We start from the raw sequence: 16,358 nt of genomic DNA on the forward strand, positions 1-16,358 counted from the left end.
TGTCCTGCCAGGGACTGTCTTCAAGACACATGAAGAGCAAAAAGCTTAGGTGTAAAAACACATGCGGGGCAGGTGCCTCTGATGCTGTCCTTTGTTTTAAATATGGACAAAATAATGTGCATAGACACATCTACTTCCTTGTGTCTGCATGAAATAACCCTGGAAGGAAAGAGAAACAAAGTAATGAGCTGCCTTTCCATGGGGACAGGAACTGAGGGGCTAGAGGGAGACTCTGCTCTTTCCTCATGTGTACCTTTAACATCTTGAATCTATTACCTACTCAAAACATTTCTAAGTATATTTTACAGGCTAACGTATGAGAAGAGTTTGACTATGTAAATGTCTGGAGCTCCAGTGGCTGGCTTGTCCGTGAGCCCTCCGATCATTTTGTTTCTACGTGCTCTTTTGTTGCAAGTCTTAAGAACAGTTTTGATTTACAGTGATGAGTATTTATGAACAGTTTTCAAGGACTGGTTACCTTTGAATCTCACTAACTTAAAAAGTTATTTTATTTTATTTTTTGAGTCGGAGTATCACTCTGTTGCCCAGGGTGGAATGCCGTGGCATGCTCACAGCCACCGCAGCCTCAACCTGCTGGGCTCAGGTGATCTTTCCAAGTAGCTGGAACCACAGGCACATGCCATCATGCCTGGCTAATTTTTTTATTTATTGTAGAGATGAGGTCTCACCGAGTTGTCCAGGCTGGTCTTGAACCCCCGGGATCAGGCAATCCTCTAGCCTTCACCTCTCAAAGTATTGGGATGACAGGTGTGAGCCACCGTGTCTGGCTAAAAAATTTTAAATTGTAATACAAGCTGGTCTGTGTGTGAATATGTGAGGCATGCTAGATTTGAACACACTGGAGCTACGACCCTGTTTATTTGCTGTCACCGGATACATGTTTGAGCTTGCACGTTAATTTTTATCACATCTTAAAAGACCGATACACCATAAACCAGCTGTTCCCTAAGGCAGCGTTTGGGGAAACAGAGGAAAATACAAGAAGTTTCAAGGCCCACATCCCATGGGGGCAGGAACTCAGCTGGAGGAGCAACCCAACATGAGGGAAAGCCAGTTGCCGCCAAGCCAGGCGTGGTGGTGCATGCCTGTAGTTCCAGCTACTTAGAAGGCAGAAGCAGAAGGATCACCTGAGGTTGAGGCTGTGGTGAGCGTGCCACTGCACTCCAGCCTGGGCGGCAGAGTGAGACTCTTACTCAAAAACAAAAACGAAAACAAACAGTACGCATCTCCGGGGGCATTGTTAAGATTTAGAAAATTAACATGTATTGGGCTCTTCCTATTCTATCTGGCATCGAGAAAGCATATGACACAACTGAATTATTCTTATTACAGAGATAAAATATAATCACCCTCATACACATTTTCTCCATCTATAAAAACTGGGTTAACTGTACACACCTCTCGGCTGGGTGCAGTGGCTCATGCCTGTAATCCCAGTACTTTGAGAGGTAGAGGCGAGAGGATTGCCTGAGCCCAGTGGTTTGAGACAAGCCTGGGCAACATTTACTGCCACATTTACTGTCTTGGAACATGAGTGAAGCCTGGGCGACAGAGTGAGATCCTAACTCAAAATAAAATAAAACAAAACAAAAATAATGTTGGAGTAGATGCTACTTTGGTTAAAGGCCTGGGAACAACCAGACGTCACACACACTGGGCATCCCAGGGGGCTTAGCCAAGGGATGGAGGTTGGTGCCCCGCCTTGGGGTTCTGCTCATGAGACTTGGCCAGGTGGGCAGTCACAGGACCAGAAGGGGTTGAGTGGCAGGGATGGGTGCCCCAGAGGGAGCTGTGGGCAGTGTAGAGATACAGGGTCAGGAAGTCCCGAGTCCCGGCCCTTTCCATCCTCATTACATGGTATCTGTCTCCCATTGGCAGAACTGCCCAGAAGCCAGAGGGTTGCAGATTCTCACGCTAACAGCCGATCTGGTTTCCTGGCCTCCAGGCATGGGGCAGTGGGGAGGGTGGGTGTGCAGGAGAAGTCCACAGTGTGGTCATGGCAAGAGCAAGCTCTCACCCCGCCCCGCCTTCTGGTTTTCCGCTTCTCTGACCAGACCAGGGTCACTCCAAACCTAACCAGAGCTGATACAGAGCTGACTCACAGACACACGACTGTGACATCCTGTGTTTGGGCCTGGTGCGGTCGGGGAGTACTGGCTGCTCTTGTCTGTGACTCTTTTTCGGGAATTATTTTTCTTTTGTTTTTTGTTTTTATTTTTGAAGAGTCCTGAGAGAGAAAGGGAATTGGGAGGTGTGATCACCAGTCCCTGGGCACACAGTGGCGGGTGGGGTCGCGAGAGGGCTGGCCCAGGGAATGGTTGGAACATCTTGTTCAGAAACGCCTTGGATGAGCAAGTGTATCAGTGAATTCCTTTTCTCTGGGGCGGGCTTCTTGGTAGCCTTGCTTTAAATTAGAGAGGCTCTGGTGGGGTGAGTCCCTGATCCTGGCAGTCATTATTGCTTCATAACCTTTATTATGCAACAGAACCGAGGAAGGCTCTGTCAGCAAGAGTTTATGGCAAGGTCTCCTCTCCAGGTCGATGCTCAAATAACGCTGAGAAGCCACGGAGTGGGTGGCGGGTCTCCAGGGACCCTTTCTCTCTGTTTTTCTTCTCTCCTGTGGCAGCAAGTGGGCAGAAGGGACCAACAGCCTACAGGAGGGGACACTGCTCAGGGGTTGGCCACTCGCCGCAGCTGGTGAGCAGCAGTTCCTAGTGTTGCTTTACGGCAAACGGAGTACTTCCACTTTCCTTAGAGACGCGGAGTCAAGGTGTCTGAATGGCTTCAGAAACAAACAACCATGACTTTTCTCAGCCGTGGAGCTTATAGGACCGTGTTGAAGGTGCCATCGCTCCTGGGGGCCAAAGCTGGCGACAGATGAGGAGTCACCTGCCCCCCCGCCGGACTTTCTTCCCTTTTCTTCCTTGGTGGCCATCTCTCCATCTCCCCCGTCCATGTCATCTCTCTCCCTCACCTCCCTCGACACTTGACGAGATGGGCCTGTAGTTGCCAGCTACACGACCGGGCAAGTTGGCAGGTAAGCAAAATGTACTCGTGGGTAGGGAGCTTTCTCTACCTTGTCAACAGGATCCATAGCATGTTGGAAACAAGGGCAGCAGCCATGTAATCCCTTGGAAAATTTAACAGACACTTTCTCCTATAAAATCAGCTTGCACTGACGTCAGAAAGAGCTCAAAACTGAAAACATCCATGCCAATCAGTTCTTCTTCTAAATAAAGCTCCACTCATGCCAAACATCTGCCTTAAATCCATTTCTTTTTTGTTGACAGATTACATACACAGTATGAACATGAGCATGGACACGCTCATGGCATTTTAAACAGCCTCATCTGAACACACACCAGACACCTCCCAGGAGATCTGGCTGAGTGCGTGTGTGGCTGCCACACTCTATCACCACAATTAGGAATCGGTGACACAGGCCCTTGTGCAGTTCTAAGAATCTCATTTTATTCTCACTCAATTCTATTGTGAAAGTAAATGAAGGAAATTTTAATAACATAAAATTATGGGGCTGGATGTGGTGGCTCACACCTATAACCTGAACACTTTGGGAAGATGAGGCAGAGGATTGTTTGAGACCAGGAATTTGAGACCAGCCTGGACAATATAGTAGACCCCTGTTCTCTACAAAAAAAGAAGAAGAAGAAGAAGAAGAAGCTCTACTGAAAAAGGCAGAGTAGCTGTGTCTTCCCTCCAGGAACACCTGGTCCTTCTCCTGTGCAGCGTCTCAGACAGATGAAGAGACGTTTAAAAGCAGAACTGACGTTTAAAAGCAGAACTGGGTGTGTATCTGTGCCACGCCTTTGAAGACATGATGGGCCAGGAGACAGAGCTAAACAGTGGGAGTCTGTTTGGCATCAGACTCTTAGGCGCACTCCACGTATGGTTCTGTGACACCCACGGTTCCTGCATGGCTGGACTGTTGTCCCAGGAGCAGGTCTCTGTTCTCATCTAGAACGTAGCCCTGTATCTGTCGTGGAAAAAGCATCCAGTAAAAAAATGCTGTGTAGCCGGGCTCGGTGGCTCAGCCTGTAATCCCAGCACTTTGGGAGGCCGAGATGAGTGGATTGCCTGGGCCCACAGGTTCGAAACCCACTTGGGCAAGTTGGCGAGACCTCATCTCTACAATAAATAAAAAATTAGCCGGGTGTGGTAGTATGCACCTCTAGTTCCAGCTACTTGGAAGGCTGAGACGGAAGGATCACCAGAGCCCAGCAGGTCGAGGTTGCAGTGGCTGGGAGTGGCCACTGCACTCCAGTCTGGGTGACAGAGTGAGAGACTCCAACTCAAAAAAAAATGCTGTGATGGACGTAGTGGTTCATGTCTATAATCCCAGCACTTTGGGAGGAGGAGACAAGAGGATTGCTTGAGCTTAGGGGTTCAAGACCAGCCTGAGCAACACAGCAAGACCTCATCTCTACAACAAATCAAAAAATTTAGCCAGGCATGGTGGCAGGTGCCTGTGGTTCCAGCTACTTGGAAGCCGAGTCAGAAGGATGGTCTGAGCCCGCAGGTCAAGGCTGAGGTGGTTGTGATCACACCACTGCATTCCAACCTGGGCAAAAGAGTGAGACTCTGACTCAAAACACAAAACAAAAACATGCTGTGTCAGAGTGAAAGTCCTGGGATCCCTAAACAAGGGGTCTGCGAAAATGACACATGTCCTTTTCCCAAGAAGTACTCTGTCAGAAGCTGGATTAAAAATCCAAGTTTGAGCCGGGCTCAGTGGCTCAGCCTGTAATCCCGTGCCTTTGGGAGGCTGAGGTGAGCGAATTGCCTGAGCCCGTGGGTTCGAGACCCGCCTGGGCAGCAAGACCTCATCTATACAATAAATCAAAAAATCAGCCGGGCGTGGTAGCGCATGCCTGTAATTCCGGCTACTCGGAAGGCTGAGGCGGAAGGATCGCCGGAGCCCAGCAGGTCGAGGCTGCGGTGGCCGGGAGCGGCCACTGCACTCCCGTCTGGGCGACAGAGTGAGATTCCGACTCAAAAAAAAAAAAAAAAAAAAATCCAAGTTTGAAGCAGCTTGGGATTCCTGTTTTCCTTTTAATTAACACACATACTAATGCCACCAAGTATTACAATAGAAGGCTCCTCACGATCAGCTAAGATGTGTTTTGCTCCCGCACATACCAGGCTTTCTTGAGGTGCTGGAACGACAGTGAAACACAGTGAAGTACTGCGCCGTGGAGGGTGTGGGGGTGTGACAGACAGGACATGACCCATGTCAGAGGTAACGCCCGCTGTAGAGAGCAAGGCAGGCCAAGGAGGAGGGAGGGTAAGGACGATGGGGAGCTCGCGGGGTAGGGAAACCCTCTACCTGTGAGTAAGGCCTGGAAAGTGAGGCAGCTGACAGGGCAGGTGTTCCAGAAAGGGCAGCCAGTGGGTGTGACTAGCAGGAGCTCTTGAATTCTGGGGCCCACTAGAGGCAAATCTCAGTCTATCTATCAAGCAAAATAGGCTGACATCTACATATTGGCATACCTGACTTATTTTTCCCCCATACTTCTAGGCTATATGGTTCATCTGTAGGGTTTTTCCCCAAATTGTCTAAAACCTCAAAAAAAAAAGTTACGTTATTTATTGCAAAGAGTCACATAGGAATGGATCCTTGGAGTTCAAACCCATGTTGTTCAAGAGTGAACTGTGTATATTTAAATATTCCTACACATTTCCCCCACTGACATAATGCCAGGAATTCTCCCACCTGTACAAAGCACCACTCTCTAGAATGTGTTTCTGGCTGTGTTAAGCCATAAAAATCCAAGAAAAATAAATAACTCTTTTAATTCTTATAGAGTGAGTATAGCACCTTGATGGAATAAGATTATTAATTACTTTCTCTTTCAAATACACTTCTCTCCCTCTATTTTTTTTTTTGGAGTCGGGAGTCTCCCTCTGTCGCCCAGTCTGCAGTGCAGTAGCACAGTCAAGGCCATTGCAACGTGGACCTGCTGGGCCCAGGCGATCCTTCTGCCTCAGCCTTCCAAGTAGCTGGAACTACAGGTGTGCACTGCTATGCCCAGTTAATTTTATGATTTATTGTAGAGATGAGGTCTCACCATGTTGCTCAGGCTGGTCTTGAACCCCTGAACTCAGGCAATACTCTCGCCTCAGCCTCCCAAAGTACCGGGATGACAGGTGTGAGTCACTGTGCAGGCTCTCCCGCTCCTTTTAATGCTACTCAGTCACAATGACCTTTAACACTTGACCCTTAACTCCATTTTAATCTGATTTTTGTTATATTTTGAGTCAAGGTCTCACTCTGTCTCCCAGGCTGGAGCACAGTGGCATGATCATAGCTCACTACAGCCTCGACCTCGTGGGTTCAGATGATCCTTCCCCTTCAGCCTCCCAAATAGCTTGGGCCACAGGCATGTGTCACCATGCCTGGCTAATTTTTTGAGTTTTTTTTTTTCTGTAGAGATGGAGTCTCACTATATTGCCCAGACTTGAATCTGATTTTAAAGAAGGGTAGACACCTGTGCAGTCATACGCATGTTATTTCAAGATCCTGCACAACTGCATCGCCTACCTGTTGCCTCCTGAAACTGGTCATAACAGCAAAAGCAGAGTTAACGTTTTACAGGATATTCATTAGCCGTTTTGTCCCCATAAAATGGCTCCTAGTAATTAGAAAGTAGGGCACATCTGCTCAGCTACAATGTGTCCGATGGCAGGAAAAGGAAGCTCTGAGAGAAACAATGGCTTTTCTCATCTGGCCATCAGAGCCCAGGCTGCGTACTGGCAGAGGCCCCAGGGCAGTCCAGCCTGCAGGGGTGCTCATGAGGCAGGAGGGAGTGGCACCCCGCCCTTCCCACTGAGGCCAGACAGTGCAGATGGAGCATCCTGGACATTCCAGGGTTGTCTGCCAGAGTCCAGAGTGAGAGACAGAGCCCAGGAACGCAGACTGTTGTTCAGCTCATATTAATGGAGTCCCTGCTGGAAACTGGGCACAGTGCTGAAGGTTTTAGGAAGTGACAGCCAGAATGGAGCTAATTTTAGGACCAGTTCTAGCTGCCACTTACCAAAGCCTTCAGTATAGTGCCCAGCATGCAGCGGGAACTCAATTTTAAAATACAGCTGAAAATTAATGAAAAACCGGCAATCTTGTTGACTGGGAATATACGTGGATAAGTTGGTTTAAGCATAGCCTTCAGTGAGTTTATAGAATGACAGGGTAATTATAGTGGCAAAACTAGGAAACCCTAAGACGTAGAAATAACTTCAGGCAAAATATGATGCTCTTTCAAGAAGGTGAGAGCAACTATGACCCCATACATGACCCAAGCCTCCATGCCTGATCTTGGAGGGATGAGAAGCCTGCCTGGTCTTCTTAGACCAGCATCCTGGGTCACGTGAAGGCTGCCTGCCCCACGTGGGAATGCTGGGCTCTTTGGTTAGATGCTTGGCCCACTGCTGAGAGGCCCCAGAAACTTGAAGGGGAAGGAAAACCCCACCCCCATCTTCAAAGCACCAGCCTCTTGGGTTGACCTACATAACACCACCCCCCAGCAGGACACTCTAGAGTGGGCTTCTCCAGCTTCCGATGGGGTGGCAGGTGGGGGGGGCGTCTGTCCCAGCACAGCAGGAGGCTAAGCAGCTTCCCTGACCTGTGGTCACCAGCAGCACCCCTTACCACAGTGGTGAAAATCAGATGGTCTCCTGCCTTTGCCAGGAATCCTGGGGGAGGGGGGCCTAGTCACTCAATGGGGTCTGTCTGGAGAGGCAGAGTCCACAGGACTCTGGTCCTAGTGCTCATTGTTCAGTCAAGACTGCAGCATTCTTTTTTCTGTTCATTACTCAGTGGGGATGTTTGAGTCATCCGCATAGCTGGATGAGGGGGTACCCTCTCTGGCTCTGACTGGATCCTTTCAAATGAAGCAGACCGCCTTTCCATCCATGCCATCCACGAGTCACGGGCGGGTATGGACAGTTGGGTGTGTAAGCTGCTGGGGGGAGGGGTCCGGGGGGGCATTGCTGGATCCTGGTGGCTGAATCGCAGCAGGATATCTGCTGAGCTGAGATCCACTCACACACCCAACAGTCAACGCCACAGTCTCAGTTCCCTGTCACATTAAAAAACTCTGAGCTTTTCTATTTCTTGGTTCCTCCACCAATAGGTGGAGATATTGCTACTCAACAAGTCAGCGACACAGAAACAAGCCAGAAATGGTCCAATCACATCCAGGAAAACGCTGAATATGACACAGAACCAGGACCCTGCTGGTAAAGCAATTTGGGTAAGACATGCGCCCATCCTCAAAAATGACTTCCTTCAAAGATGAAAGCTTGTTCATCTTTGAAGGAAATCCAGACAAGGGCAATAGAAAAAAGAACTTTTTGGTTGGGTGTCGGGGTTAATACCCACAGTCCCAGCACTTTGGAAGGATGAGGAGGGAGGATCACTTGAGCAGGAGTTTAAGACCAGCCTGGGCAACATAGCAAGACTCTGTCTCTAGAAAAAATAAGAAAAAAAAAATCCAGGTGTGGTGGCATGCACCTGTAGTCCCAGTTACTAGGGAGGTTGAGGCAGAAGGATCACCTGAGCCTAGGAGGTAGATCATGCCATGATCATGCCACTGCACTCTAGTCTGGGTGACAGAGACCCTTACTCAAACAAAGGAACTTCTTGCTGCTACTCCCACGCACAGCTTGAAACATGCTTCTGAAACAGCTCTGGGCCACGAAAGCATATCATTGACAAGTCCCAGGCCTTCCGGGGTACCGCTCCTTCCTGGGCTCGGCGAATTCAAGCATCTTCCGGACAATAAACCACTGGACTCAGAAAGGATGCAGGACATCCCCGTCATGTTCACCAGCTGAATCCACCCAGGAAACGTCCAGGCATGTAGAAAAGCAACAGGAAGGCCCGGCTCTTCCTTCTGCCATCAGCCCGAGACCCAGAGCCCAGCTTCCTTCCTGGAGAGGGCCATCACTGAAACTCCACATGGTTTGGCCTCAACAGGACCTCTGGGGACTGAGTTATAAGCCACTTAACAAAGCCTGATTCAGACAGTGTCTTGACATAAGAGCTGGATGTGGGCATTGAGAGAAAACACACCATCGCCTTTGTCAAGGATGGACTGATCTACAGAGGCACAGGGCGAGCGCTGACCGGCCTCTAGACTGTGTGGCTTCACGGCTTCCCAGCCTCCCAGTCTCTTGGAAGCAGGCTGTGTGAGGAAGGGCCCATGGGTGCCAACTGTCCAAACGATAGGCTTGTTTCCTAGTGCTCCTGGCCAGCAGCCTCTGTTTCTAGGACAGCTGCTTGCCACCTGATAAACAATGAGAAGGAATGCCGGGAGGGTGAGTCAAGCAGAAAAAAACCCCAAGAAGCCTGTGCACGCCCATGAGGCTTATGTGGATGCACTTTCGAGCATAGGGAAATTCTCAGGTCCAAGGTGGAATCCAGCCTGACTATCCACACTGTTGCATGAGGACACAGCATATCATCTGAATGGGAAGTCCCCTGAGTTCTGCTTTCATTCTCCCAGCAATGAGAGGGAGGAGCCGGAGAAACAAAATGCCTAGAAATAGATTCAGCTTGTAAGCCCACACCACGAAGGGGACCACATCGGAGCACAGCACTGCTCTAGATGCCAGGGACGAGCTCTCCTTCCAGACAGTGAGCCTCACTGTAGGCTCCACCAGTTTTCCCAGGAATTAGGTGTCGTGATGTCTTTCTTTCCCTCCACCTCTTCTGGATGTTCAAGGATTGTAGAAAAGAAATAGGAAGACCCAGCTCTTTCTTCTACCCAGCTGGAGCCCAGTTCAAGAGAGCGGGCAGACTGAACTGGAGAAGCTGTCAGAAGGACTTGCAAATTGATTGCTCCTCTGTATTGAAACACTCTTTTTTGTTTTTTTTGAGTCGGGATCTCACTCTGTCACCCAGGCTGGAGGACAGTGGCACAATCATGACTCACCACAGCCTCGACCCCCTGGGCTCAGGTAATCCTTCAGCCTCAGCCACCTGAGTAGCTGGGACTGTAGGTGCATACTATCACACCTGGCTAATCATTTTTGTTATATTATTACTTGAGTTGGGGTCATACTCTGTCACCCAGGCATGAGTGCAGTGGCACAATCACAGTTAGCCATAGCCTTAACCTCCTGAACTTGAGTGATCCTTCCGCTTCAGCCTCCTGAGTATCTAGGATTACGGGTGCGAACCACCATGCCCAGCTAATTTTTTGTAGGGATGAGTTCTCGCTATGTTGCTCAGGCTAGGTCTCAAACTCCTGAGCTCAAGTGATCCTCCTGCCTCAGCCTTCCCAAGTTCTTGGATCACAGCCCCTGCATTGGGCCCATGTATGGTTCTTTTTTTTTTTTTCATGTATGGTTCTTGATGGTTGGGAGTAACCACTGGTACTCTACTGAAGTTTCTGCCAGTGATACTGGTTTATACCTCTACGTGTGGCTTTAGTTATTTTTTGGTGACTGTATCTTTCTCCTTTCTTCTGTCCCTCTTTCCTTTCCTTTCTTCTCTTGTCAAATGCCAGGCCTGTCTCTCAACTCTATTTTCTTAAAATACTGGGGCCCAGAGCTTTTATTCTTGTTTTTTTGTTTGTTTGTTTGTTTTTTGAGTTGGAGTCTCACTCTGTCGCCCAGACTGGAGTGCAGTGGCCGCTCCTGGCCACCGCAGCCTCGACCTGCTGGGCTCTGGCGATCCTTCTGCCTCAGCCTTCCAAGTAGCCAGAATTACAGGCATGCACTACCACGCCCAGCTGATTTTTTTTTGATTTATTGTAGAGATGAGGTCTCGCTGCCCAGGTGGGTCTCAAACCCGCGGGTTCAGGCAATCCACTCACCTCAGCTTCCCAAAGGCATGGGATTGCAGGCTGAGCCACTGAGCCTGGCTACATTCTTGGTTTTTTATACAAGAAGCTACTAAGGCAGCCAGTTCCTACACGCTGGATAGGGCTGAAACTAGACCCCTCTGGTGATGGGTGACTCCGGATCAAAGCAAACTGAGCCTGTCAGGACAGATGGAGACTGGAGGGAGAGAAGGTTCGTGCAGGCTCAGATGTTACTGCAGGAGTCACTATGCAGCTGAGCACACAAGCACATGCGTGGTGCTTGTACATGCACCACACACACTGTGCTCACGTACATACTACACACGCACCACACCTGCACATGCACCACACACACACTGTGCACGATCACACATTCAGCACACATGAATCATACACACTGTGCTCACACACACACACCACATATGCACCATACTTGCACACGCGCCACACGCGCACCAAGCTCCCACACACACAGTGGTCACACAGACCACACACACTGCGCTCACGCATGCACCACACACACCACACTTGCCCATGCACCGCACACAAGGCAGGTCTGCCTTACCTTCACAGCATACTCGGTGTCAGTAGCCTTGTGCACGCATCGCTTGCACACTGAGTAGGAGCCCACCCCGATGTCCTCCTTGATCTCGTAGCCGTCGGTGAAGTGGATGTTGTTCCCGTGTAGCTGCTGCAGGGAGGGACCACGGGGAAAGAGGGCTGTGAGGATGCTCTCTCATCTAGACACAGCCACAGCACACAAGCCCCACAGAGCGTGAGGACACACAGCCACAACCCCACAGACTGGGGGCAAGGGGATGCCCACTGTGAGCTCGAGGAAACTGAGGCTCAGGAGTTGGCGGATCTTTGTCCGAGGTCACAAAACCACTTGAGGATAGTTGCAGATCTAAATCCCTGCCTCCCTGGCTCCTGGGCTATAGCTCCGAGAGACAGAGTGTGGGATTAGACACTTGGACATGCTCGCTGCTGCGGGTTCGGCTCCGATGCCAGCATCTAGAGTGAGAATCTGGATGGAACTTCTCACTGGAAGTCTGGCCTCATGATATCCAGGTCACAACCTGCTCTGCCCTGCATCACACCCCAGCCCACCACCCTCACCCAAGACAAAAGCCACCTATGACAGTGCACACTGTATGGCAAGTGTCCACTCTACACACGCCACATTCTTCCAAAAGGCCACAAGGGAGAGAAACATCACTGAAACCCAATGCCAGCCGATGTCCCTGACTCAGTTCTTGGATGCGTTTAATCAGAATTCCTTCTGAGAGGCCTCTGTATTCCAGTTACATTTATAAAGTGGAAAATTTCTGGTAAAAATGTCACCTTCCGTGGACCTCTCAAAGACGACATTGCATAACAGACAAATGTCACCCACAGATCAAACTGCCATCTTGGGGTGCTGGCTGACCCCCACGCAGCAAACAGGCTCATGTCTACAGCTGCAGACACACCAGGGGGACATTCTTCTCAGGACCTTTTCTTCCTCCTTTAAGATACACGGAGGAGTGGGAGCAAGGGCTCAGATCGGGGGACTGCCACGGGAAACCTCCACAGGGGCCACCATGGGAAATCACCATGGAGACCACCACGGGGACCACCACAGGAAACCTCTGTGGAGACCGCCACAGGAACTACCATGGGAAATCACCATGGGGACCACCACGGGAAATCACCATGGAGGCCACTATGGGGACCACCATGGGAAACCTCCACAGGGACCACCATGGGGCCCACCACAGGAAACCATCAAGGGAAACCATTCTAGGGATCACCACAGGGACCACCATGGAGACCACCAGGGGAAGCCATCATGGGGACCATAATGAGGACCACCATGGGGATTTCCATGGTGACCTCCATAAAGACCACCATGAGAAGACACCATAGGGACCACCATGAGGACCACCATGGGGATCACTACAGGGACCATCATGGAAAGCCACCATGGGGACCACCATGGGAAGCCACCACAGGAAGCCACCATGGGGACCACCACGGCAGACAGAACAATGGGAAATGCTGGGGAAGAGTTAGTGACTGAAGTTCACTCAGCCTCAGTGCCAGCAACCAGGGTGACTGAGGCCACAGAGGACACCAAAGCCAGATGTCAGTCCTGGAGGCAAACAGAGTTACCTGCACAATTGGGTGAACTGGGACTTTGTTCACATCTTGCTGCGATGGCTCCTGGACCAGGCTTGAGGCCACAAAACTGAATCCTCGGAACAGGTGATGAGCATTGGCACTAGGGGGGACGCCAGGGGAGTCTGCAGGTGATAACAGCAGAGATCAGACATCACAAGGGCCAGGTGACCTTGGGGTAGAGGGACCTGTGCGGTGTGCGCATGTGGCATGTATGAGTAGAGTGCATGCATGTCTATGAACATGTGGCACGCATGTGCGAGTCATGTGCACGTATGTGTTCGCATGTGGCATGTATCATGTGCATGTGTGTATGTGCATTTGGTGTGTGCAGGTGGCATGCACACGAGAGTGGTGTGCACGTGTGTGCATGTGGCATGTGTGAGTTGTGGGCATGTGTGTGGATGCATATGTGGTATGTATGTGTGTGGGTTGTGTGCACATACGAGTTGTGTGCATGTGTGGATATGCATGCTGTGTGTATGTGTATGCGGGTCATGTGCACATACAAGTTGTGTGCCCATGTGTAGTGCGTGTGGCATGTGCGACTGTGTGATGTGTGCATGTGTTAGAAAAGGTGAAGCAGACATGTGGATGTGCTGACCCAGATGAAACTACTTCATTCTGGGTGGTGCTAAATGTTTAAATTTTCAGTGGAAGGATCCCTTGAACAAAACCTTTAAGGTTCTGTTGACCACATCTCTTAGCTTGCAGCCTTCTGAACTCATGAGTTATTCTCAACCACAATCCTCCGCCCACCTACCCCTGAATGAGAAGAAGTTCCATAACCTCAGGACTGTGAGAATCATTTGAGAATCTGGCCTCCAGGTCCATCGGGTCCCCCTGCCCGCTCTGCACCCACAGCTACATGGCCGTTGAGTGCTGCAGTGGCGCGCGCTTGTCAAGGTCATCTGGGCAGAGTTGCCCTGTCTGAGGCAAGGCAGGAGCATGGAAAGTGCAATCTCCTTGGAGTGTGATTCTCCTGAGCTTTGCAGGTTCTGCTCAAAAGCATGATGGCTGTGAGCCTGAGCCTGTTTCAAGTTCACCATTAAGGAAGGCAGAGGGATGGAGGCCTGGCGGGGAAGAACACCTGATCACGCGAAACAGGCAAAGAGCCAAACTCTCAGTTAGGCAAAGAGCTCCCAGAGAGCCCAACAAAAGAGCAGAACACCCAGGGAGGAGAGAATGACTGAGAGTTATTATGGGTATGAAGAGAGGCTCATCATTCCAAGGAGCACACATGCGTTCAAGTCAGGGAGCATGTCTGCCTCATGAGTTAGCAAAAGGGAAAGAACTTCACCACCCAGGCTCAGCTGGGTGGATGGCCTCACTGCAGGAGCGAGCGCACTTTGGCACAACCTCTCAGAAGGGCAACTTGGTAGTGAACACCACCCAGGGTCGGCTGAGCGAACGACCTCACTGCAGGAGGGGCACACCTTGGCGCAGCCTCTCTGAAGGGCAACTTGGTAGTGCCCATCACGCTTTAAAATTCTCACGTCCTCTGACGAGAGCTCCACATCCAGGAACTTATGCCACAGAGTCACTTTCAGAAGGACTGAGAAATACATGTGAAAATGTCTGTTTTAGCAATATTTGTTACAGCAGGAAAAAAAAAAAATAAGACAACCATGGCCATGATCACCAGTGGTCCATTGATACCCAGATGCTCTGTAGCTGTGTCCTACTAGCAAGACAAGGACCAGCAGAAAGAGCCACAGTCACGTAAACCAACACAGAAGCACATCCCTAATAGTTTGTCAAGTTAAAAAAAGAAAAAAAAAAGCTGTAGAAGCTATAGAACAATACAAAGAACTAGATGTTATAAGAAAAATTGAAATATATATTTTAATATTTATCATGTTAAAATAGAATAAATCATATATAGTATATAACAGCATATAACAATCCTATAATATATGAGGGGAGACCTCAAAGAACCTGGAATTATCTTTTGGAGGGTGAATCCCTGTAGTACAGGCTTCCCCCACTAGGTGAGCATTCTAGGCATCTATGTACCAGCTAGTATTGTTATGAGAGGCTGAATATTTTTTGGAGATTGTTTCAACGACTTTGCCCAATTCACGATGGGTGACTTACAAATGCACGTGTCCACCCTGTGCTGATTGTTCAGCAGTTTTTGACCAAAACAGTATGAACCCTGTGGCCCACCCATATCCGACTTATCTCGTCCCAAGCAACTTTTTAAAATTTTATTTCTCTGGGTGAAAAAAATCCTCAAAGGGAAACATTTTGCTGATGGGGAAGAGGTGAAACAAAAAACAGCAGAAGCACTAAAAGGCATCAAAATCGACGAGTTCAAAAAGTGTTTTGAGCAGTGGAAAAAGCGCCTCGATAGGTGTATTACATCAAATGGAGAGTCCTTTGAAGGGGACAGAAATTCAAACATGTAAGAATAAACACAGGCCGAGTGCGGTGGCTCAAGTCTGTAATCTCAGCACTTTGGGAGGCCGAGGTGAGGGGACTGTCTGAGCCCAGAGTTTCAAGACCAGTCTGGGCAATTTGGTGAGACCTTGCATCTTACAATAAATCAAAATTTAGCTGAGCATGGTAGCATGTGCCTGTAGTTCCGGCTACTTGGAAGGCTCAGGCAGAAGGATTGCCTGAGCCCAGCAGGTCAATGCTGGGGTGGCCATGAGCGTTCCACTGCACTCTAGCCTGGGCGATGGAGTGAGACTCCAACTTAAAAAAAACCCACAAATTTTTAATAAATAAATTCCATTTTTTAAGACTCTACTCATGCAATATGTAAAATGTAATATGTATTTAATTTTTCCCTAAAACATACCTATGTAAAAATGTAAAACTACATACTATATGTGAGATTCCTTTTACAATTATGCACACGCACAGGTATGTGTGCATTTATGTATTCCAGAGTCATCTGCCCTGAGGCCTGGGTTTGCACAGGCCTTGGCCTTAATATGTTCCCCATTTCCTCCATTCAGATGCTAAACTTCAGAAGGGAAACTGTGCCACATGCGCAGTGCTGTCTCCTCAAGGTGTGGCAGGTGTGTGGGGTGGGGATAGCAATTGCAAAGATCTTTTCTTGGGGATAGCGGTTATGAGGGCAGCAATCCTGGGGGCCTGGTCCAGGCAGATGGCTGCCCCAGCACCTCCCCGCCCACATGCTCTTCCTGGGTGGGAAGCTCATGGACCTGGGCTCTTCTTCAACGCCCTGGGAGCCACAGCCAGGTGTCCGTCCTTTCAGAGGGGTCTCCACGGTCACCCCGGGTAAATGCCCACGTGTCCCCTGGATTCATGTGACCGGAGTTGACTATGTTTGGAAAATAAATTCCCACCATGCCAGACGAAGGAAGCTTAATTTAAAAAACA

General features: G+C 49.5%; 1 protein-coding gene across 1 annotated transcript in view; it reads right to left on the reverse strand.

Annotated features, from left to right (window-relative positions):
• The window catches only part of RPS6KA2 (ribosomal protein S6 kinase A2), a 133,512-nt gene that overhangs the window by 18,130 nt on the left and 99,024 nt on the right, over positions 1-16,358 (reverse strand). The window contains exons 12-13 of the mRNA XM_021712222.1: positions 12,999-13,129; positions 11,410-11,535 (exon numbers count right to left, since the gene is read on the reverse strand). Coding sequence (XP_021567897.1) covers positions 11,410-11,535; positions 12,999-13,129 — 257 coding nt within the window. The remainder of the gene's footprint in view (positions 1-11,409; positions 11,536-12,998; positions 13,130-16,358) is intronic.

Source organism: Carlito syrichta, unplaced genomic scaffold (assembly GCF_000164805.1).
Source record: "Carlito syrichta isolate Samal-C Ts95f unplaced genomic scaffold, Tarsius_syrichta-2.0.1 Scaffold303137, whole genome shotgun sequence".
Classification (NCBI taxonomy): Eukaryota; Metazoa; Chordata; class Mammalia; order Primates; family Tarsiidae; genus Carlito; species Carlito syrichta.